Here is a 25,958-nt window from a genome sequence, read left to right as displayed (position 1 = left end):
TATTAAGAAAAAAAAATATTTAAAAGTTGATTTAGGTTTTCAAATTAACTTCTTATAGGATAAACAAGATCTAATGTGTTTCAGGATGATGACAAACCTGAAGCTCAGATATATTTTCTAATTAAGATATATGCATTCCAATTTCAGGCCCCTCTTATTCAAATCGGAACAGTCTGATGATTCTGGAGATTACCTTGGTTTGCTGAGTATCAATACAGAAACAGAATGCAAAGGAGTCTATCCTAGCCTATCTTCAAGCGAATCATGTATGCATTATCCACAGATAAGATTTTAGATCATGATGCAGAAACTATTGACAATCAGGCATATGTTATACTTAGAGGAACTGATAAACACAACTTTTTTGTATTGAATAATTATAAACCCCTCTTTAGAATCTATATTCTTTTATAAAACTGGTGACAGCGGACACAAAAGATTATTTAAGTTGTTTTACAGCTGTTGATGAGTAAAGAGATAGAACCAAAAAAAAGAAGTAATGAAAATAATAATTATCATTGTCCTCAATATTGTTATTATTATTGTTATTATTATTATTACTATTATTATTATTATTATTATTATTATTATTATTATTATTATTATTATTATTATTATTATTATTATTATTATTATTATTATTATTATTATTATCATTATTATTTATTATTATTATTATTATTATTATTATTATTATTATTATTATTATTATTATTATTATTATTATTGTTATTGTTAATCATTTTTATTAATATTTTAGGTTTTTGTGCTCCTCATTTAATTTTTATCTTCTGCATAAAATATAGAAATTAAAGCAAATTGAACCATTCTTTTATTTCAGATGAGCTAACAGTTTCATCCTCTGGGGCTGTCCTTCACTCAAAGGAGGTCTGGGGAGCACTGAGAGGTTTAGAAACATTCAGTCAACTTGTTTATAAATTGACCAATGGACAAGTCAGTACCTTTATATTTTATTAGTCACTATATCCTCAACACTGTTTCAGAACCATAAGGCCAACAACACCACAGTTTATCCTGGTTTATGTAGCATAAAACAGACTGTTATGATAGATTTAGCAGACCCAGCAACCCAATCAATCAATCACTGTTGATTGGCCAGAGTAGTAAAATAAAATGGATTGAAAAACATTCCCTTTGCATGCCCGTCTTTGCATAAACCACATATCACAGCTTCACCAATAGCCACATTGGTCACAATTCGAGGTTTCTTCCTTTGGGGTTCATTGATGTTCATCTCGATCTTGTCCTGCTTCTTGAAAATCTGTTGTGGGGAATTCCATACTTTGCAGCAATTTTCTTATTTGTCATCATCTTTTTGTCAAGAGGATTTACAGCTTGCCATCAATGGCGAGGACCTTTCTTTTTTTGATCAGAATAGACATTTTGATTCTTGATTTGTTAGCAGTGTTATCAGTGATAGGCGAACTTAATGACACTCTTGAAAGCAACATATTTTACATACCTGGTGGCTAAAGCGATATCAGAGGTAAGTAAACATGTATTCTCATTGTTCGGCAACAAAGCGATCTTGTTGGCTATGAGTAGGTTTGAATAGGGCATCTCATTGATTGGAAAAGAAGCGGTTTTATTGGCTAAGAGTACGAGGTGACACTGATCAGAAACGAGGTTGTCTATTTGGCTAGATTTTTTGTACCAAATGATGGTGTCAACCATTGATTATTGCTTTATTGTTGTCACTAAACAGGAGTATTACTAACATGTATTTCGCTATTTTAGGGTTTTTATTACTAATAATATATAACCAAAAAATCAGGACCAGAGATATATGTCGCTATCCAGTCTTTGTCGTTATTCAGGAGTGTCACCATCCAAATGTTGCTCTGTATTTAATCATCTTACTTTCTTTGAACTATTTTAAAATCAGATATTTCATTAAAAGCCTTGCAATTTTGACATGTGTTGTAAAAGACACCATCTCTAAGTTAGAAAACAAACATTTTATGGCCTGCTCAACAGATTGTTCCTATTTTTTAAGCCCTCTAATTTGCACAATAATAATAATAATAATAGATCTTTATTGTCCATAAATATGGCAATTTGTCATTTAGTTAAACTTGTCATAACGTTATATGATAACTATAACATTGAACAGACACCTCATTCCTACCCATTCTCTTCTCCCCTCTCTCTCCTCTCTCTCTCTCTCTCTCTCTCTCTCTCTCTCTCTCTCTCTCTCTCTCTCTCTCTCTCTCTCTCTCTCTCTCTCTCTCTCTCTCTCTCTCTCTCTCCTCTCTCTCTCTCTCTCTCCTCTCTCTCTCTCTCTCTCTCTCCTCTCTCTCTCTCTCTTCTCTCTCTCTCTCTCTCTCTCTCTCTCTCTCTCTCTCTCTCTCTCTCTCTCCTCTCTCTCTCTCTCTCTCTCCTCTCTCTCTCTCTCTCTCTCTCTCTCTCTCTCTCTCTCTCTCTCTCTCTCTCTCTCTCTCTCTCTCTCTCTCTCTCTCTCTCTCTCTCTCTCTCCTCTCTCTCTCTCTCTCTCTCTCTCTCTCTCTCTCTTCTCTCTCTCTCTCTCTTCTCTCTCTTCTCTCTCTCTCTCTCTCTCTCTCTCTCCTCTCTCTCTCTCTCTCTCTCTCTCTCTCTCTCTCCTCTCTCTCTCTCTCTTCTCTCTCTCTCTCTCCTCTCTTCTCTCTCTCTCTCCTCCCTCTCTCTCTCTCTCTCTCTCTCTCTCTCTCTCTCTCCTCTCTCTCTCTCCTCTCTCTCTCTCTCTCTCTCTCTCTCTCTCTCTCTCTCTCTCTCTCTCTCTCTCTCTCTCTCTCTCTCTCTTCCTCTCTTTCTTTCACGCATGCGACATACACAACATTAACATTTTCATTTCATTTTCAATTCGTTACATTCTTGGCAATTCAACACCAAATATTATCATCATTATCAATTGGTCACTTCATCTAGCCTAATATTAAACAAATTAATCAGTCAATCAGTCAACGCATCAATCCTTGGTTTTGCTGTACCATATGAAATATTTAACATTTTTATTGCTGATGAAACGAACGTTGATTTATACTTGTTAGTTCCACATTTAATCTGACAAAAACTTCTCCCAGATGGCAAAAGATCAAATTCATGGTATAAAATATGTTTTTTTATTGTTGGTAATTGAGAATGCTTTCCTTTCTATAAGAATTGGATTCGAGTGTCCTATCTTTTTCCTTGATTGAAAATTTATTGGATGCATGTCTACCTGACTCCAGACATGGGTAAATAATGCACTTGTACTAATTATGTTGCCAAAGACTTTTGTCAATACTGGGTGGGGTTCCCGACCTTCCATAGTGGACAGGGAGGTACTTGCTGTATCATCTATTCCCCTGTATCTGTTTTCCAATTACTTTCTGTCTTTGTCTTGGAATGGGATACTAAGTCTTGTCCTGACCCTGGCCGGAGTCCTTGGCTGGGAGGGAAAAGTTGAATATATAGTTATAGTTTTGGGAGGTGATATTTTTTTCATTGTAAATCATCTCTCTGTTATGTACTGTTATTTTTTTTATTAATTTTTAACATACGATTTGTAAACATTTGAGTGTATTCTTCTTTGTGGGATCCTGTGCTGGTGTCTGGATAAGACTTTTAAGTGATCTCAAACTAAGTACGCTGATAGTGTGCTCTTGGAATCTACATCTGTTCTCTATTTGTACCATTCCCCTTTGTCTTAACTTTTTCTTCAAGTCCTTTAAATTGTACTTCTAGAATGTTTTTACTCTCCGATTTTCTTCCTTTTTACTGGTGCTGATATGACCTAAATGTGTTGCAAACGCTGTAAAACCCTTAAAAACAAAAACAATCTTTTGTCAATACACAATTCAAAGATTAAGGGCAATTTAAGATCATATGCAGATATTTATTAGAGTCAAACAAAATTGGATGAGTTGAGATGGTCATTATCATACTCATCTGAATTAGCTGTATGATAGGTGAGATTGAGGGTTCCGATAGTTCAGTTGGTAGAGTACTTGTTTTATAGGTAAAGGAACAAGGATTAATCCAGGATAAAGTCGACACTTTTTCCCTAATCCCTTGTCTACTCAAGAGTGGGTAGCTGGGTCTGTTAGATCTGGTGGAAAGTACTCTGCGATAGGCTAGTGTCCTATCCAACGAGTTGCAAGAGAGAGAGAGAGAGGGAGGGGGGGGGGAACATCCTTTTATTTGTTTGTTTAAAGGTATGTCTACCGTTTTTCACCTTTTAACATATCATGCCATTATATCAGGTTGAAGAGAATGAGATTCACTATTCATACGGAACTGTCCATTCAATCTATCTACCTGGAAAACAAACCAGATGAAACGAAGACACATGAATCCTCTTCAACCATAAAATACAATACTCCAAACAAAATATTTCTTTTTTTTCATTAAATAAGGGAGATCACTCTTTAAGTGTCTAGTGGCCTGTCAAATTGGATTTCCGAGGCCAATGATTGAGCATAACAGACAAATTATCAAATTATGGCAAATCCGAAGGCCACTCATGATTGCACCCTAGCTGATATTTTAAATAACCATTTGAATCAATGGGGCAATAAATTAATCTTAATTTAAGAAGGATCTGCAATTACTCATATATCAATCTGTGAAAAATAGTTTTATAATTTTTAGATTTGCTAGTAACTCTGTGCTCGACGATAAAAATTAAACCTTGGCTGTACAAAAAAAAGCTTGAGCTTTTATGTATCGCAATATCCACTAAATATGCTCAAAGCGCTTTACAAAGGGTCCCTGATCAACAGCAACACATAACATGTAGAACGAGACATGACGCCTATTAGGCGATATTACAATTTTTTTTCGACAGAGACAATGTTGTTGAGGGCCAAGTACTCAATTTACACCTGAGTACGGTGAGAGAATGTGAGTAAAGAGCCTTTTCCAAGGACTCAACTATGTGCCGAGCTAGGCTCGAACCCAGGACCTTCGGAAATGAAAGCGAGTGTCATACCACAAGACCACATAGCCACACAGTGTTGATTCCCAACCCTTTTTTCTTTTTTAAAGAATAGATTATGATTTTTATTTACAGTACGTCATTAATCAAACAAGTGTTGAAGATGCACCTAGATTCGACCATAGAGGTATTTTACTGGATACTTCAAGGCATTACCTAAAGAAAGAAAAACTTCTGGAAAACCTGGTAATATATCATCTCCATACATATATATATATATATATATGTAGTCATTTGCCACTAATTCCATGAAAAGTGCCTTTGTTTGTTTAAATAATTGTGTGTAACATTTTGTCATACCTGAGTTGGATTAGAACATTGTCAGCATTAGAAATGTTCCCTTGATATGTTTTACATGATTTTTAGATAACGAGAAATAAGTGTTTTATGAAAATATGAGGTTTTATAGAGTGCGATATCCACTGGATGTACTCAATGCACTTTGCAAGGAATCTCAAGCCAACAGCACCACTTAATGTGTAGGATAAGACATGACACCTGTAAGATACTTTATCTTTTGTGACTAAGCCCATACTGTTACCTGTCAGGTACTCATTTTACACCTGAGTATAGTAAGTAAGAAAATGCGAGTAAAGAGCCATCTCTAATGACTCCTTTGTGTTGCTCCACAGCAGGATGAAAACTCAAACCAAGGACCGGCCTGTCAGGAGCCAAATGTTATACTTTGATTGTTCAAGTTATATTTTTATTTAAAAGACAATTGCACACATTTTCTTCAGGTGGATTTTAAATTCAGAGGTTACCCTTGTGTGAAGCATCATTTTGATGGATAACACAATATCAACAGGCAAATAATGTTACAATATCGGTATGGTAATACCAATCATATGACTGATAGCAACACCTCCCTTGTGATTAACCAGCTTATAAAAATAAGATTAAACGAAACTCATCATATGTTTGAATTTAATGTTACAATATCGGTATGGTAATACCAATCATATGACTGATAGCAACACCTCCCTTGTGATTAACCAGCTTATAAAGACACGATTAAACCGATCTTATGATTAGATTGATAACAACACAAGCACTTAAATTCACTGTGATAAATAAGATCAGCTATTAACCACTAAGGTTTATTTTTACAACAATTAACCCACAGTCAGTGGGGGATAAGATTACAAGATTTGTTAGTGCAGGTAAATTCTGCATCTAAATTGTCTTGATTGTTATATCTTGATCCTTTTTCCTGGGTCTTACTAGATTACAGTATTGCAAGCGAGATAAAGATAAGAAACAAAAATAAGCACATTATGAAAACTAAAGTGTCATAGAACACTATCATTTCTATTACATACCAGACTATCTCTTTCAGTATAACACATGATTTTATTGTGGCTCAGCAAAAAGGTGTCTCATCTTTATAAACAGTCAAGCGATGTTAAGAATGGTCAGTGGCTGATTGGATGACACATTAATTATGGAAAATTATGGATCCAATGTTGTGTCTTTGGGAAAGGCCCTTAACGCACATTACCCACTCAACTCAGGTATGAATGAGTACATGGGCTGTGACGAATATTGTAAGAGTCGTAGTTCAAAAAGGATGCCTAACATGTGACTGGTACTGTATGAAATGGAAATATGGTTCCATTTAGCCTGCTGGGTGAATAAATTAAACAGTGTGAAGCTCAATGAGAATGGCAAATCTGTGGATATAGATAAATAGAAATAAAATAAATAAAATTCCCTTTATTCATCCCCAAGGGGAAATTTGTCTTTCGGATCTATTCCACGGGAAGACTGGAATAATCCAGACATCAGCCGCAGTGCACCACTGGGAAGTGAGCTAGGGCGATGTGACTTGCTCAAGGCCACACAACGATGTGGGTAGTGGAACTTGGTACCTTTGGGGTAAGAAGCATTGACCGTACCGCTGAGTCACGTTGTCCCATTATATGTTGTATAAATGTTCATATTTATAATTCATTTATATTCATTTTATTCCACAGGAAATTATGGCTCAAAACAAATTCAATGTGTTCCATTGGCATATTGTTGATGATCAGTCATTCCCTTTTGTCAGCCAGAGATTCCCAGAAATGAGTGCAAAGGTAGAATATTCTTATTTGAAGTCAATGTCATCAATACCTCAGTCAAAATCTTTGCAAAATATGGATCTATTCAAGTTCCACTTCGTTGAATATAGGAGTGGTTGTCTTAATGTCAACAAGCTTTCATCCACTTTTATTTTCTACCTTTTATTTCATTTCTCTGACATTTATATCACATATGATTGAGATAGGTATGAACAAATTGAATGCAAAGTTATCACATAATGGGGTCCACAATTGTTATTTATGCTATGAGTCATGAAATGTATGTCTGTGATCTGTATGTAACAATACTCTGTTGAGACTCAAACAAGGTAATCTCATGGGTCTGAGAATAACAAACCGGAATTATGGTTGAATTTTTTTTTTTTTAATTTTACAAAAAAATGAATAAATAAAATTCATACTTGCTTAGGTGTTTGGAGAAAACCACAGAGAAAGGGTCAGTGGTTAAACAACTAAACAAATAATCAAAGCAAATACGAGAGAAGAATGGATGAACAGTTCGGTAATGAGCACCACATGTAGATGTATATATACCTACATGACCACTCCTGTAAAGGCTGATAACCTCAGAAATCAGCAACCAAAAATATCATATTTCAACTAAGAACACAACAAATACGGCTCAACAGCCATCTAAGCAAAATTACAAAAGTCACATCCCCCTCTTATCCATTATGTCAACACCCCAATAAAACAGTTAACACACCACTTGCTTGAGCAGCTTCTTGAAGACGTCAGATGCACATTCCTCCCACCAAATCCAAGCATCAGTAACACACTGTATAGTCACCAGGAAAAAACAACAAAGGACATCTAACTTTTACGTCATGACACAAAACAGAAGGCTCGAGCTCAACTGGTCGCTGGTTCAGATAAGTAAGTATAGTGCTGAAATTATCACCTGGTGTAGTCTTCTGCAAACATCTTTCTTCTTCTTCTTTTACTTCCAGCATATCTGCAAACCACCTGGAGCGTATTGTCGCAAACTTTGGTGTGCATGTTTGTGTTTAGAGTGGCACAGAAGCAATTCTGTTTCTGAACTGTTTAAGATTTTCAGAGCTAACTACATCCACAGGCAGGCTGTTCCCAAATTCTAATCGTTGATGGAAAGAATGACTGCTCATGACATTGCACCTTGAGCATGGAATTTGGATTCTGTGATCGTGTCCTCTTGTTTTCACCTTGATGTTTTTATTATATTACAACAATTCTTCATTGTATTTATTGCTATTATTTTTAAAGTATGTTCATTATATAATCTTCAGTGGATGAGTATCATAAAACTTTTTTAATAAATATCTTTCAGGGTGCATACGATCCAGCTACTCACATCTTTACACCATCTGATGTGCAAGAAATCATTGAATTTGCTAGGCTAAGAGGAATCCGTGTCATGGTTGAATTCGATTCACCAGGTAATCTCCCACAATATCTCACATCATCTTTAGCCCAGTGATTAGGAAAGGTTTAACGTTGTTATTACCGCTTGTTAAACATATCACCCAGAGTCTGTCATTTGGTGTAAATAAGTACTTTGTACAAGGAAAAGGAAAATTTAGTGAAAGTGGGTATGCAGCTCAAAGGAAATTTGATATGATATGTATCATACCTCAAATTGACTCGAAGGATCTTAGGACCTATTCCACAATCTAAAATCCATTTTGCTCTATTGTTGCTGATCATCTCTTGGTAAGACAAGTTATTAGTCATACCATTGGTTTAAACTCGTTTTTATAGCCACTTTGACATCTTGATCATCGTCAAAATATCAACCTTTCAATTTTCAATGCTTTTCTTAAGGGGCCAAAAAGATGAAGGTCTGAGAATAATCTGATCAAAAGAGTCAATTCTCTCCCTTGTGCAAGCACTGGTCTGAGGGTGCAAATTGTCTTGATAGAGATCACTTGATCCGTCAAAGCTTCAACATAAACTACAGAATTTAAAGTCATTCCCTCAAAAGTAAAAAAAATCTGTGAGAAATACACCATGAATATCACAAAATGATCGCCATGGTTTTTCTGATTGACATTTTTATATTTAAACCAAGGGATATTGCTATTTCTTTGATGCCTCCCTATAGTGGTGAAGATTAAAACAAAAAACTATGATCCTTGTGAACTCGGCGATTTAATAGCAATATTTCAATACTGGCCCCCCAGAAAAAAAATTTTTGAGCTTAGATTCCGGTTCATAATGATTAATCTATGTTTCATCACCAGTGATGATTTGTGTAACACTGTAAAGTTGCAGTAGACCAGGATAGTAATCCAGTCTTTCCATCTTTTGATTGGATGTTATTTGTGGATATTCACTGTGCACTAAATGAGACAATATGCACTGCCAAGGCTTATTATTACTATTATTATTATAATTATTATTTGATATAGAGCCAGTATCCACAAATAGTGCTCAGAGGTGCTTTACAATAGTTTTTTTTAGTATCACACATGTTTATTCATTCGACTACAAAATCACTAGAACAGTCACACACATATCTTGTTCGAAGTTCACATAGAATTACGATAAGCAGAATGAAAAAGATTGGTTTTTAGATGCCTTTTGAAGACTGGTTACTTTCACATTGTCGGGTTTTAGTTTTAGGTGGTAAAGAATTCCATAAGATTGAAGGCTTACATTCAATTCTGATGCAAGATTATCAATTGAAATCTTCCAGATTTCCCTGATCAATTAATCTAATTTCTGTATATTTGCAATGTTGACACAAACTGATGGATGTCTAGAATGGTTTTTATCTGACGTTTTGAATAGCTCTTAGTCACATATGCATCTGCACCACATGTACACACTGCTTAAGTTTAAGCATGATCCTTGTAAACATTTCTAAGCCTTTTATGAAGGTTACACAGAGTCTTGATCTCTAAAAGGAGAAATTCAGTAACTGCTCATTGTTTTGATGGCTTTTGAAACTATGTCACAGTCACCAAAATGGAAGTAAGTGCTAATTTCAGTATTTTAGAGCACGTGTTGATGCAACATTGTGCCAAATTTGACACTTGATGAATTGATGTGATCAGGAGAGAGCTACTTACATAAATTTGATTGTAACTACGCAGGGTATATGAAATTAGAAAACAATACAAAACGATGTAATAAAAAACCTAAAAACTAAAATTACTCGGCTTTATGGTTACAAATAATAATGTTGGTTATGACATTTGTGATATAGTTTTCATGTTCTTTGGAAAACCTGTAATCTTTTTTTTTTTTCTATTATTTTACAATATTACAGTCTAAGACCAGGATTATGATTCGATGGAGGCATTAGGAAAACAAGTGATATGCCCTTCACGTCTTTTAGACCTAGCAATGATTTTGTCCTTCTATTCTTTTTGGAATTCAAAACTTCTTTGTTTTTCTCTCTTTAGGTCATTCACTGTCATGGGGAAAGGGAGTGCCAGATCTGCTGACAAAATGTTACTCGGCTGGAAAGGCAGATGGACAATTTGGACCCATTAACCCTGCTGTGAACTCGAGCTTTGAATTTTTGAAGGAATTTTTTTCAGAGGTGGCAAGCGTTTTCCCAGACCATTACCTCTTCTTGGGTGGAGATGAAGTCAGTTTTTCATGCTGGTAATCGCTGTTTTCTTCCATATAATAAAAGTGCAAATTAGCAACAGAAACTGACAGGAAATATTTAGTTTTGCCACATATGTGACAGCTTCGTATTGTGTTTAGTTCACTTGTGTGATCCTTTTTAATGTTATTTGAAAGCTATACCTACTGAGCTAGAATTATTTGTATTATGTATTGACTGGCCCCCTGGCCAATTATCCCAAATTATGCGGGGAATAAAAAGGCAAATTATGCAAGGGAAATTACAAATTATGCAAAACAAGAAAAAGGTAATAAATCGCTGTCTAAATGTTTCCATTGCTTTATTTACATTTAACCAATTCAAAATTAAAGAACTACAACGCAAATTCAAAACTTAATTTTTTGTTGTAGCACAGAAAAGTTAGATGTCGCAGAGACGTTGTGCTAAGACTCCTGCGCCTGTCTGACAATATCAGATTGTAAACAGAAAAGCTGCGCTCAGCATCAGCGCTGTTGATCGTGGTGTATATGTACCACTTGGCACAAGCAGCCAAAGCGGGCACTTCATCAGAAATGGACTGTCAAAAATGTGGCACTCCACTAGAACCTCACTCCATCCAGGTGTGTATTGGTGGTACCAATACTACATACAAATGTATTTGTAGGATCTCCTGACTTAAACAATGTACAGTGAAAGACTGTTAAACCGAAATTGGTTAACCCAAGAAGAAATTTAGCATCTATGTTTTGCTATTAAACACCCCAACCTCCCCCCCCCCCCCCCCCCCCCCCCCCCCAAAAAAAAACAAAAAAACAACAACAAAAAACAAAAACATAGTCAATAGTCCCTTCCATTTCGGATCACCAGTGTTTCACTGCATATCTATCATAGCCGGTTAGCGAGAGAAAGGCAGTGATCGCTTGGCGCTTGGTTTTGGTTAGATCTCAAGAAGACAAATCAAATCGTACACTTGGAATTGGAATAGCCTCCCTTTAAAGTTAAAGGGAAATCACTGTCACGTATTTGGGAACATCGTCGGACTTTTTCGGTTTCATTTTTCTTCATACAATGGTCATAAATTCACGCTAAAAACCATATTTTGCATAATTATGCGGTAAAAGGTGAATTATGCGGCCGCATTGCGGTACGTGGCAAATTATGAGGCCGCATCGGTCGCGTTTTCCTATGGGGCCAGAATTGAAATATTGCTATTAAATCGCGAGTTCACAAGGATCATAGTTTTTTTGTTTTATCTTTTTTGTTTTAATCTTCACCACTATAGGGAGGCATCAATTATATGGTTATTGGTATTTTTTTTTTAATAATCTAAATAATTACCATCTTGTTTCTAGCATCAGGAGAGCAAAATTATTATTATTATTATTATTATTATTATTATTATTATTATTATTATTATTATTATTACTATTATTATTATGATTATTGTTATAATTATTGTTTTATTATTATCATCATTACTATCAGTATTATTATCATCATTATTGTTACTATTTTAATTACTTTTTCCCCCTATTACAAGAGCTGTAACCTAACAATAATTGCCTATTTAGACAATAAAGATTATTATTATTATTATTATTATTATTATTATTATTATTATTATTATTATTATTATTATTATTATTATTATTTTTATTGTTATTATTATTAAAAAATGTGAGCTTCTTCACTCTTCTTTACATTTACAAGTAACTTCCTTTTTTTTTTACTAAAGTAAGTATGAATGCTTTGTACAATAATAGTGTATATCAAGTCGATGTGATTGTGATATCGAACCACTCAAGTGTTGATCTTTACCTTGATTGAAGGGCAACATATGATACATTTTTGTTAGAGATTAATTGAGAACTCAGCTCTGATTCCGTCTCTGGGTGTAAGATTGCTTCTAATTAGTTTTAATAAATAAAAAATCCAGATAAAGTTCAATTTCATTTTACCAACGTTATGAAGAAGATTATTTTAAACAGTCTACATTGAGGTATAAATGTTCATAAAACCACATACCAAAAAAGCGTTGTCCTCTGCTTGAAATATTTAAATTAAGAAATACTTGACACATATCTAAAATGGCATGTTTATTGAAAAGGATACAAACATTGATTCTGAATACTGGACATGATATTCTATTCTTAAAGATTTCAAAATGTCAATGAAGCCTCCTAGTTTCATATTTGATAACTGAGATATCTTTACTTGAACTTTAATGTTCGAGACTATTTCAAGAATAACTTAATTTATTGCTCCAATATTCCAGGAAATCAAACCCACAAATTACCCAATTTATGAAAGTCAAGGGCTTTGGAACAAACTATGCCAAACTGGAAGAGTACTACATGCAAAGGTAATTTGACAGCAATCCCAAAACTTGTGTTCCTCTTTCATCTTTGTCAAGCAGCCATTAAGTCCATGAAGAGTACTTATCCCAGTAACTTCAAGTTAAAACCTATGAACTAGAACGTATCACATGACACCATTAATTAATACCAGCTCTTTTATGTTTCCAAGACATATTATGCAAATCATATTTTTAATATAATTCATGCGTGTCAGATTTGATGTGAGAATCATCTCATTGCTTTTCAAAGTGTCGTAGATACATTTTACAGCATATCATTCTCTCGTTTTTAGATTACTGGACATTGTATCGGATCTAAAAAAAGGATACATGATTTGGCAAGAAGTCATCGATAATGGAGCAACTGTGAGTGCCTAGATTTTTTTTCCCATTTCAAATTATTGGGGTTTTTTTACTAATTTTAGGTAATCAAATACAGCTTTCCCTCTTTATATTTATATCCAAACATGACTCCATGGAGTACCTCGTCACACAGGTATTGATGGCTGAGTGGTAACTTGGCTTTTGTAATAAGTTAAATGATGTTGAGTGTTTTATACCTGATGGATGACAAGGATCGCATAATGGCAAATGGCAATGAAAAATCTCCACTTGTCTCCATCAGAAGCAAGTCAACGCAGGACTCATTATTTCTTCTGATCACCTCACCTACTGTCCTTCACCATCCTGCTTTGCCTTCTTTTGCCTTTAGATATATAGCAAAGAACAAAATATAGAATTCCATCATTCCTCATCTCCGTTTTTTTTGGGGTTTTTTTTGTGTGAGAGTGCTGGTACATAAAGGACACCAAACAGGGAAACTTTCACTGTCTAAAATGGAAATTTGTTTCCATATGGTCTTCTGGGAAAATGACTAAACAATTGTGGGGCGCATTGGAAATACAGAATATTAATTGATCAGATCTTTTAATCCTTTGACTATAATCAGAATTACCGACCCACCAACCCCATCCCCTCATGGCTCGCATACTCTCAGAAGTGTAATCCTCTCATTCCCATGAGCTCCTTTCTTTTTCACACCTCGTCACTTGTCATCATTCACAATGATATGCGTATGCAATCAACCTACCACATGAACACACAGACAGTGTCATCCCATTGCGATATGACTGTGAGTGTCTCTGCTGCTGGCACTGAGTCACTTTACGGCTTGCCATACACATGCAAACATTTAATGCCCCCATCCCCAACGCCTGCACCCTGATTATTATTGCATATAACGTGAAAGGGGCACAGACAATGACAATGTCATAAAGCTCACTGAGTTTGGAAAGCCATGCAAGACTTTTTTATGCCAGGCTTATCTCCACTCTGCATGATCTTTTCAGTTTTTATTATTTAAGATATAATGTGTGGTTATGAACTTTGTTGAATGCAAGGTGGCTTTAGTAGTATCAAATAGAAAAGAAAAATTAGGGATCTTAATTTATTTATCGATTCTGAGGTTCGTTTGATCCAAGGTCACTCTGTCCGAGGTGCACTGTATTACAGTGTAATTTTCAGATCTGAATATATAAAGTTGTTTCTGTTTCATTAATATAATCAGGTAAAAAGTGACACTGTTGTCAACGTGTGGAAGCCTGGCTTCAAGGGTGAGTTGTCTAAAGTGACTAAACTTGGATACAAGACTCTTTTGTCGGCTTGCTGGTACCTCGATTACATCAGCTATGGAGGCGATTGGAAACATTACTATGGATGTGATCCTCAAAATTTCAATGGTGAGTGGCTGATGTTCTAATTTTGGGCGTGGAATTGGAATAATTTAAGAAAGAAAGAAAAATTATTTATTTATTTTTAAAAATTCAATTTATAAAATTGTTGTACCTCCCCCCCCCCCATCATTCTCTCTCTCTCTCTCTCTCTCTCTCTCTCTCTCTCTCTCTCTCTCTCTCTCTCTCTCTCTCCCTCTCTCCCTCCCTCTCTCTCTCTCTCTCTCTCTCTCTCTCTCTCTCTCTCTCTCTCTCTCTTTCATACACACACAAACACACACACACACACACACATATATATATATATATATATATATATATATATATATATATATATATATATATATATATATATATATATATATATTATATGCCCCCTTTTTCATTCTAATTACTTTTAATTACCATTGCCAACACTCTCCCTTTTGACTTGACAGGCATATATCATCACTGGTCAAGAGAAGCATCTTTCTTTCTTTTACCATGTGGTTATTGTAGTATTTTATTTGTTGCAGGAACTCAAGAGCAAAAAGACCTTATTATGGGAGGAGAAGCATGTTTGTGGGGAGAGTATGTAGACGATACAAACGTCACTCCAAGACTATGGTAAGATCAGTTTTCTTTGAGTGTATTCCTCTTAACAGGAACCTCTGCTAATCTGTCTCCACAGTTTTTCGCGGCCGCAAATTTCACCCTTGGCCGCAAAAAGCCACAAATTTTTATTTGGCCTCAAAAAGCCGCAATTTTCGCCATTTTTAGGCTAAATTGACGATTTTTTGTTTAAAAAAAAAAAACAACAAAAGCTATGAAAAATTGTGAAAAGACGGCGACTTTCAATGCTAGCATCCAAAATTGGTACTAAATAACGGACAAACATGTCTAGGCCTAGCCTCCCACCTCTATGGCCTAGCCTAGGCTATTGGAGATCCCAAGATTTGTTTTTCGCCTTTTTTCCCCCATGTTTTTCATTCAAAAACCCATTAGGCCTATATTGAAATATAAACCAATAATAATAATGCTCAAAATTGGATAGTGAGTAGAGAATACAAATTTAATGTGCCCCCATTGGAAAATGGATTTTGTTTCTATTTCCTTGTGAATAGTTATTTTTTTCCTCTCCTTAATTAGTTTTTCAAATTATGAATTTTTTATGCGATTGTTCACTTTGATTTCCCAAATTTTAAGAAGCTAAATAGTTAATAAAATATTTTGATTACTTCCTTCTTTTTTTTTTTACTTACTTACTATGGCTATTATTATTATTATTATTATTATTATTATTATTATTATTATTATTATTATTATTATTATTATTATTATTATTATTATTATTATTATTTCAAACCATTCAAAATATAAATAAATTCATGTTGACATGTTGTGACATCAATATTCTACCAAATACCCTATTTGTGTCAATTTTTTTTACCGTACATGTTGTTTTAATTGTTTGATTTTTGTAAAACTAGTGGCAAATTTTTGGCAAATTTTGGCGTTTGAAATGGCAAAAAACCGCGGGGACAGGCTAATGTTATGTGATCTTAAACCAAACACATGGATAGTTTGTTCCTACCTTTCTTGGATGCTTAGAATTCGTTTGATTATCTCATCTCCCTCATTTTTACTGGCGCTGAAATGACCAAACAAAGTTAAAGGCATATTTAATGTTTATTTATTTAATTAGTTTTAGATTGGGAAAGAAGATTTCAAGCTAATCCAAAACGAAAAATAAATAAGCACACTTCCAAAGTGTATTTCTGAAGGTCGATGGTGAGGCATTGGTCTTGAATTTCATTTTTCTTTGATTTGTCGCATCTTTGTTCTGATGTGTTTGTTAATTTTGCGATAGAACTGTTTCCTTCATCGCTTGTGTACTTGTTATTTTTCAGAGCATACCTTTGGTCACATAGGTCAAGGATCTAGTTTGTTACCCAAGTTTGGTGTATTTCTCCTATGTCGACCAACTACCTCGTCTCCGGTCTTTTGAACTACCTTGTTGAATATATTAGTGAGATGGTCGATATTGTCCAAGGAGGATAAGAGCAGTACATTGTCCACCTTAATGAACCTGGAACATCTCTCAATGATCGTGTCTTTTAATTTTTCTAAGTCAAATTTAATGCAATGATGTGTTTAGTTTGATTTTCATTATTAAAAGGACTACAGCTCCAGAGTAAGTTCTGGTTCTGGGACTGTTAATGCTTGATTTGATGACGTTCAGTTGATTATGTTTCTTCCAAGTTGAATGCCAAGTTGACTTGTGAAGGAAACAGGGTGTCTGCAATAATAAAATTATGGGCATTTGCAAACTCAAGGTGATGAAACCCTTTGTCATTGGTCTCTCCTGTGCCAAACTGGCCGACTGTACCAGCGAAATCATCAAAGGCATCTCTTCCAATTTTAGTGTTGAAATCTCCTTGGATGATAAGATGTCCTTCTTTGGGATCTTTTTGATGGTTTCTTCTAAGTCTTTATAAAATTTCTCTTTTTCCTGATCATTATGATCAGAAGTTAGTGGGTAAATTTCATGATGGATTTGCTCTTAGTTTTGAACGACACACAGATTCCAATTCCTCTTGGTGATTTTGGTGTGTATTCAATAATTTCCTTCCTGACCATGAACGCCACTCTTTGCTCATGTAGTTTTTGTTTTCCACAGTAGCAGATCTTGTTCCCGTTTTCAGTGTTTTGCCAAGTCCAGCCCACCAAACCTTGATCCACTCCTCTGGCACTGGGTCATGCAGGTCTAACAGCAGGCCCAAGGCTCTCCCCAGTGGGTGGTAACTGATGAGTTCAGGCTAAGTTTGCTAGAGAGACCAGTATAACTAGTATGTTTGGAGAGGAGATCGGCACCACCAAAAATTATAAAGCCCCCTGAAAGGACATGAAAGACAAACCTACAACTATTCCTATACCAGATCTGTGAGGGCTTGGTTTAAAAACAATAGATACCTAGTGGAAGGGAAGGGAACATAACCACGCCTCTCGGATAGACGTCATATGTAAACAATGGCAATGATTGGTAAACATAGCAAACTATACAGGTTTTACTATAAATGATATGTGTCTAAGTTAAATACCTACTGTTCTATCACTTGATCAATAGAAACAACTCAGAAAACTATGTGTAAACTTAAACATTTATAATCTGATCGAGAAAATCGTGTGATAACTAGTCACCCATTTGGCGGTATAAAAACTATAACAATGATCGGAGTCCCGTGTTTTGATTGGTCAAAAATATACTGGTACATTGGCCTTACCCAGGATGGATGTCACAAGTGGACTACTGGAGATAAGAACATACTTAAGCTTGCATCAAATGAAACTATCATCGAGACATGAAATTTCCGGACAATATACTAAAGTGGAAAGGTAAAAGAACTCCACTATATCGATGGCTGGGTGGGGATCCTGACTTCCCATAGTGGGCAGGGAGGTACATGCTGTGTCTTCTATCCCCCCATACCCGTTTTCCAATTGTTTCCTGTCATTGTCTTGGAATGAGATTACTTAGTTTTGTCCTGACCCTTGCCGGAGTTCCTTGGCTGGGAGAGAAACAGTCGAATGTCTAGTTATAGTTTTGGGAGATGATATTTTTTTCCTTGTAAATCATCTCTCTGTTATGCATTGTTTTATGTTTAGTTTATTATATGATTGGTAAACATTTGAGTGTATTCCTCTTAGTTGGGACCTGTGCTTGTGTCTGGATGAGACTTTTAGGTGATCTCAAACTAAGTACTTTGACGGTGTGCTTTTGGAATCTACATCTGTTCCCTATTTCAACCAATTCCCCTTTGTCTTACCTTTTCTTTTGTGCTTTAATTGTAATTCTAGAACGTTTTACTATCCCATTTTCTTCCTTTTTACTGGCGCTGATATGACCTTAATGTGTTGCAAGCACCGTAAAACCCTTAAAAACAAACAAACAAACTATATCGATGGGCCATATTAGGATTGAGTGAAGTAAGATGGAGTGGGTTTGTATACTCATTGTGAAATAAAGACTAATAAAATCCTTTTTAAAAAAAATCTAATTATAAATACAGGCCAAGAGCTTCTGCAGTCGCTGAAAAACTTTGGAGTCCAGAAAGTGCAACAAGTGATTATACTAAAGCTCAGTCCAGATTAGAAGAACACAGATGTCGCATGGTTGGGTAAGGATTACAGATAGCCTAAGCAACAATAGTTTTTGTGCGGTCGTGGTTTAATACTCACCTGCAGACCACAGGGTCCAGGGTTTGAATCCCACTCTGAGCAGTGCACAGTTTAGTCCTTGGAAAAGGCTCTTTACTCATATTCTCTCACCGCAATCACATGTAAAATGAGTACCTGGTCGTTAACAGCATTGTCTCTGTCCGACAAAAAAATTGTAACATCACCTCATGGGCGTTATGTCTCATCCTAAATGTTATGTGTTGCTGTTGGCAAGGGACCTCTTGTAAAGCGCTTTGAGCATGTTTAGGGGATATTACATTATATCAATGCTCAAATCTTAATGTATAACACTTGTATTGAATGACAAAAGAAACCTACAATTGTTCAGCAAATTAAAATCATAAAATTGATTGGCAGAAGATAACTTATTGGTACTTTTTAACACAAATGTTTTTAATGGTCAGTTTTCAGTGGTATCTTGTTGATGTTTTTGTCTTTTTTACAGGAAGCACGATTTATTTGTATCTTCTATTACAGTATGTTAGAAATTGATCGAATTGAAACTTTGTTAATTGCCTCATTTCAAACCTTGGAATTTTAATTGTATAAGTAATATTTACAACAAATTAATTACAATTTGTACTCCTCCTTAACTGCTCAATCGAGGTTGTCAGAGTTGCAAGGGTTGCATTGCGATATTTACTGTATTTGTTGGAATATGTTTTTCATTTGGTTATGCTAACAGTAGATACTGAGGACTGTGATCAATTCGTTGAAAATTCAAATTTTTTAATTTTTTTTTGGCCAGGTTGCTTTTAGTTTGTTTTGAGAGATAAGGATAGTAAATGCTAATATTCTCTGTTGGACAATATAGAAGATATTATCGACAGTGAGCTTGTTTGATCACTATTTCTGTTGTAGGATTGAATGAATTAACATTTATGTTATGCAAAAGGCAACAGTGGTATATTAATTCATTTTAATTCTTATCTTGGGAAGTTCATTTGATGAAAAAGGAGCAACAGATTAATAGTTAGGTTAAATCTCTTTGTCCTTACAACAATGAAAGGTTGCTTCCATTGGGTCGTTCATATATGAGGATCTGTGGTGACTAAGCAACTGGTTATGTCCCGGGTGCTGTCAAAGTTGGACTCTTGCAATGTTTTGCTATTTGGTGTCAAATAGCATAATTTGAAACTTTTACAAGCTTTCTCCTGGACTTTTGCTTGATGAATTTTATTGTCTGATGGTTGTGAAAAGGATTAAATTAAATTATTAATGTAAATGTCGAATCATTGTAATTTTAGCACATAAAATCTTGTATTTGAGGAGTTTTAGCGCTATACAAAAGTCCATAATTAGTATATCATGCGGCTTTATGGTCTTGTGGTATGACATTCAACTTCTGACCTGGGAACAGTCCTTGGACCTGTGCTCCTAACAATGTACATTCAGCCACTGTCTGAAATTTTTGTAAAAAATGACTTGAATGACAAAAATATCTTTCTATCTTTATGCAGATAACACCCAAATATACAAATTCGACACATCAAACAATATGCCTCTTTTAATTAGATGTGTGGAGGACTGTATCAGTATCAGAGATGTAAACTGTTGGATGAAATCAAACAAATTGAAGTTAAATGATTAAAAGATAGAATTGATGTTACACGGCACCGAAAATCGTGCTGAAACTGAACATTTAGCAAAAAGCCCCGATTTCTGTGATCTAGCCTGAACGACGGTACCGCTTGCTGATTACAAGAGATAAAGCTGTCACTGAGTAATTAATTACCGCTGCAGGGGATTGAGTAAGGGGAGATTACTGAGTAGCAAAGTTATGCATAAAACATTCATTTTAAAATTATTCTGTGACTAAATGTTCAAATTATGAGTCAGTTTTTCTTCAGTTTACTTCAAGATCCATCTTTCTTCTTTTAAACTGCTTTTAAATGAAGAAATTTCATCCAGAAATAAATTATAACAGTATGAAATAAAAAGGCACCTAAAATTTAGAATGTTACCAAAAGTACATTGAATAAAATATTAATTGTATTAAAATGTCACCGTAAAGATTTGATTTTTTAACGTTGTGTGATAGTTAGCATGTTCTATTTTATCATAGTGAAAACAGAATTGTCAGTTAAGTGACGGTTATTAAGTTATGGTCATTTGAAGTGAAATCAGCTAAAATCATAGAAAGTTAAAGAATAATATGTTACTGAGTTACTGACAAAGTTAAAAATTTGAATTATGTCTTTATATTGTTATGTGTAATCCGTAGCAGCCTTTTAAAACCATAAATATCATAAAGCCAATGTTTATCATGGGTTCTCTATCATTTAAAAGACACCAACAATTGCTTCTTAATCTTTAGATAGGACTGCGGTATGTATCTCAAGTAATATCTGATCAAACAATACCAGTTATCAAATCCTGCTCTTTGGACAAAAGAATTTTAAAAAACCAACTTAACTGCATCCCCAATAAATATTGGTATTGATATTTGTAAGCTTAGTGCCCTGTCTTTATCCAAGTTAATAATAGTCGATTTCCACAGTGATATTTCCACTCGCTGTCCTGTTGACATTTTTCTATACTATATGCATTACAGGTGGTGTGGAGATTATTTCTGGCCCAAACCCTCAAACCCCACACCACCGATACACTGTAGACTAGTGTCCGATCCAGAGGGTAACGTGATTTCTACCGTAATACTACAGAAACAAGGATAAACTCCGACTCATGGACTTAGTGACTCTTATGGACTATTTGTCTATGTAAATCGAAAAGAAAGTCGAATGTCTCGGATGCTAAAGTAATTTATGGAAAGAATGTCAAATGTAAAACGCTTTTCAAAGACAAGCATCGCAACATAGTGACTGACACTAACATGAGTGATGATTTTAAAAAGGAAGCAAAAGATTATATTTAATGGTAATCTTTGTTATGCGAAAGAATATTGAAACTGTTCATCAATTACATTGTTTATTTATAATTAAATAAACATTGAATTTTCACTGCAGCCGAAACTGCAATATCTGACGACATTGCTGGTCGAAATCGTTATTAAGTCAGTCATGCCACTATACTTTGAACTGTGTTAAGAGTATTAAAAAGCAACTCTCTTAACAAACTATTTTGGATTCAATGATCATTTACTATTGATAAGAGATAACACTACACTCCGCTATACTTCTTTCGTTTAAGCTATAAATATATTTAGTGGACAGTGACATTATTTAAATACTTCACTTAACAAAACTTAACTTTTTATAGTCTTCTTACAATTTTTATGTCTAAACTTATCTATGGTTTAACAATCAATGGCGCAAATGATTGTTATGAGTTTAGTATCATAACAAAATTTTATTTTATTTCATTTTGTTCACACCTAAAATAATTCTTTAACATAACAGTCTCAAAGCGTGCTTGATTAAAGACACCAATAAAATTGGCATATCGTTGAAAAAAATGGTCAGTCAAAAGTGCTCACACAGGTAGCACAATGAGGTCACTCAGGGGTCAGATAGTCGTCGAGGGTAGAGATTTAATGACTTTTGGATTTTCAGCTAAATGTTCATTCGTTCGGTGCCGTGGTTATGTGGAAATAACATTGGAAAAAATAGTTTTATCAACATTGTCTGAATATCAATGGATGTCCAATATATAGTCCTCTTTATGTGTTAAAAACCTTGGTGCCTTTTTTTATAACAATGTATCCATTGTAGATACAAATCGATAACCTTTGTAAAATTTTTAATATTTATTTAAAGAAAATTGCCACGATCAGAAATTATTTGACTGTTGAGGTAGTCAGTCAGCTTGTTACCACTTTTATTTTATCACGTATTGATGACTGCAATTCCCTTCTTTTAGGTGTAAGTCAATATAAAATCTCTCGTCTTCAAGTCATTCAGAATAGTGCCGCAAAGGGAATTTTAAGAAAAGCTTGAATGTCCCACTCCCTCCCAATTCTCTACTAACTGCACTGGCTACCAATCAGAGAGATTAAATTACAAAATCGCAATGTGTTTTAAATATTTAAATGATGAAGCCCCTGTCTCCTTAAGGAACCTATTTTATCCTTATACATCTTCCAGATCACTAAGGTCATCATCTTATAAAACTAAACTTTAAAAAAAATGTTTTTAATTAATTTTTTTTTTTTTCAACCTATGTAGCGCCAATTGAGCATTATATAATTTTGAAAATGCGCTATACAAATACAGTGCACTCTGGATACGTCGACGTTGCCTAAGTCGATTTTTACCCAAGTCGATTTTTTTTCTGGATCCCTCCCCCTTCTTCCTATATAACATTAGTAAAAAAAAAAAACTCCACATAAGTCGATGTCTCTTAAGTCGATGTTCTTATCACTCATGACTACAATAAAATCACAAATAAACAAGTATTTCCATTGGTTAAAAAAGCTACCAGTAAGAATTTTCAGTGGTTAAGAATATCCGCGAACGATTGGCGCACATCGATGTGATGTAGGTGCTTTGCCTGACGTCCGTGTTCAATGTACATAAGCAGTATTGAATAACTTTAATTTCTCCATCTCGAATTTTACATTTGTCGCAACTTCAAGTTCAAGATTTTTTTTTGGGTTCTAATCCCAGGCCATCCTATGTAACGGCCCTCTTAATTAGTATCAATTTTATCAAGAATTCAAGTCAAGTCTACAACTACAATGGCACACCTATCGCGGAAAAGGAAGATTCGATGCATTTGGAAAGTCTGGCATGCGACAGAAAATCATCGCATAGGAAATTGGCATACCGGCTATTTCTGTCTCGACGATTTATAAGAAGCATGACTTTGACCTAGAGGCTCCTACCCTTCCGCTTTTCGCGGAATAATTTCATTTAATACATTCAAGGCAAAAATTCCGCTTTTCACCTTTCCAATCGAGGAAAAAAAAAAAAAAAAACTCTAGTGAAAAAAAAAAGTGAGCTATGGTTTATTTCGTCAGCATCTCCTATGGTCAATCAACACACATTTTGAGTGTCTGATTAGTCCCTTCAAAGTGTGTGCTGCTGATGTCGGATATTATATGTTTGGGAGGGGGGTTGACCGAAGTATTATTATTATTATGGTGACTCCAATTTGTAAGGTCAATGACCTTGGTAATATTATATGTTGGCTTCATTCCGTAATAATATTATTGAGTACGGTCAGCTTCTTTCCCTATTTAATTTTAGCCCTGTGTAAGTGTGTGTGTGTGTGTGTGTGTGTGTGTGTGTGTGCCGGCACGCGCGTTTGTTTAGATGGGGGGGGGGGGGGGGGGCCTGACAAGGTTAAATCCATCCATTCAATGCTTTGCTCTCAGACGGCCAGGACATGTATGTTCTCTATTATTATTTGACCCCATTCTTAGTCTTTACACAATCTGTACATTTTTACACATTTTATATTTTTAATCATTTGAGTACTTTTGGATTGTCTATTACATTTTCTGTTGCAAAACATGTCATAGTCAATAACAGTAAGTTGATTCCGCTTTTTTATCTCAAATTCCGATTTTTATGTATTCTGATTCCTCTATGGGCTATGGGGCTATTGGGGGTAGGAGCCTCTGATGACCACTACAGAGACCGCGCGACATGAAGGGCCATACTTATTCTAGATTGGTTTGCCTTGTTCACATGCGTTTTTGCTCATTTGGTTACACTCCGGTTAAGTTGATTTTGGATAAGTCGATTTTTTCTCGGTTTCCCTGGGCATCGTCTTATCCGGAGTCCACTGTACTGTCTATTATTAGTATGTCCCTGGTTCAGGTTCTGCCATGGGCGACACAAAAGGTGTAAAACCTGACTGTTAACTACATTGCCACTGTATAAAAGAAAATATATTGTAATAGTACTGTAGAGGTCATGTTCTGTCCTACTTGATAGCTGTTGCTTTTGGTTTGGGACACCTTGCAAAGCGTTTTCAGCGTTTTAGTGAATGTAACTCTATTTTTTTTTTTAATTTAAAGCTTTTCCTGAAAACAGGATGTCTAAATTTGCTATCGTATTCCATTTCCCACATTTCTCAAATCTACAAACTTTTTTTTATCTGTTTACAGACGTGGTTTCCCTGCTGAAGTTGCAAATGGACCAAGTTTTTGCACAAAGGAATTTTAAAGCAGATTTCTTCATTTTCCGAATCAACCTTGTTTGAAAGAATTATTGGTGGTGATAACAATAATAATTGATTTCCTTTAAATACTAATCACGAAGGGCCAATTGTAACTTGAATACTAGTCCATAGCCATAAAGATATTATTATATATAATCCATGTAAAAGTCCAACTGTAACCCAGATAAACAAAACCCTTATTACATGCAATATGCTACTAAAATGTTGTTTTTTAAAAAACTAAACCAAAAAAACAAAAACAAAAGGGGGGTGTGGGGGGGGGAGGGGGGGGGACGATGGTGTAGGATTGAACTTGTCCAGCATTGTGTAACCAATTTTAGTCAAGTGTTTTTGCCTAGAGATGAATTGTAAGAGTATTGTAGCAGTACCATAAAGACAAAAAGCAAACCCACACTAATGCTTTAATGTTGAATATAATTTTTTTGTTTTGATGGAGAAAATCATTATTAAAGCATTAAACAGGAAAGTCAATTCCAATTTGAATTATATATTATAATATTATTTTTTATATATTCTGCAATTTGAAATTCCATTGATTTTTGCAAGATTGATTTATCATATGATTATACAATTGTATTGTTTGATATTAAATACAGGATTTAAATCTAACAATGATATTTATTGAATTATTTTTACAACCTTGAGAACAGCATTCTGGCTATTGTGTTTTAGCTAGGGCTAGAGACTAAACCAATGAAGGTCCTAGATCCAAATGTTTTTTACTCCCAACAATATGCAATCAGATATATTGTGGCCATGTGCATAATATAGTACTCACTGGATTCTAGCATTCTATAGGGAGAAGCCAAAAAGTGTGCAAGAAAATCAGAGCATGCTGAAATTCGATGCTCACGGGGAGTTACCAATACATTGGGTCACCCAGCTCCAGCATGCGTCATTGCAGAGTGTGCTGGAATTCACCATGTTTGAATCCAACGAGTACTGTAATGTG

At 35.0% G+C, this 25,958-nt stretch overlaps 1 protein-coding gene across 1 annotated transcript in view; it reads left to right on the top strand.

Moving 5' to 3' along the window:
- The window catches only part of LOC144965303 (beta-hexosaminidase subunit alpha-like), a 27,213-nt gene extending 1,997 nt beyond the window's left edge, over positions 1–25,216 (top strand). The window contains exons 2-13 of the mRNA XM_078900524.1: positions 148–266; positions 842–954; positions 5,051–5,161; positions 6,952–7,053; positions 8,366–8,474; positions 10,446–10,650; positions 12,891–12,977; positions 13,265–13,337; positions 14,539–14,710; positions 15,217–15,307; positions 18,751–18,858; positions 24,933–25,216. Of these exons, the coding sequence (XP_078756650.1) occupies positions 148–266; positions 842–954; positions 5,051–5,161; positions 6,952–7,053; positions 8,366–8,474; positions 10,446–10,650; positions 12,891–12,977; positions 13,265–13,337; positions 14,539–14,710; positions 15,217–15,307; positions 18,751–18,858; positions 24,933–24,990 (1,348 nt within the window). The 3' untranslated portion in view covers positions 24,991–25,216. The remainder of the gene's footprint in view (positions 1–147; positions 267–841; positions 955–5,050; positions 5,162–6,951; positions 7,054–8,365; positions 8,475–10,445; positions 10,651–12,890; positions 12,978–13,264; positions 13,338–14,538; positions 14,711–15,216; positions 15,308–18,750; positions 18,859–24,932) is intronic.
- Positions 25,217–25,958: the final 742 nt, after the last annotated feature.

Source organism: Berghia stephanieae, chromosome 2 (assembly GCF_034508935.2).
Source record: "Berghia stephanieae isolate SIO BIC M18660-M18661 chromosome 2, UCSD_Bste_1.3, whole genome shotgun sequence".
NCBI classification, from domain to species: Eukaryota; Metazoa; Mollusca; class Gastropoda; order Nudibranchia; family Aeolidiidae; genus Berghia; species Berghia stephanieae.
Note: the sequence above shows the minus strand (reverse complement) of the source record. Positions and strands in the feature narration are given on the sequence as shown.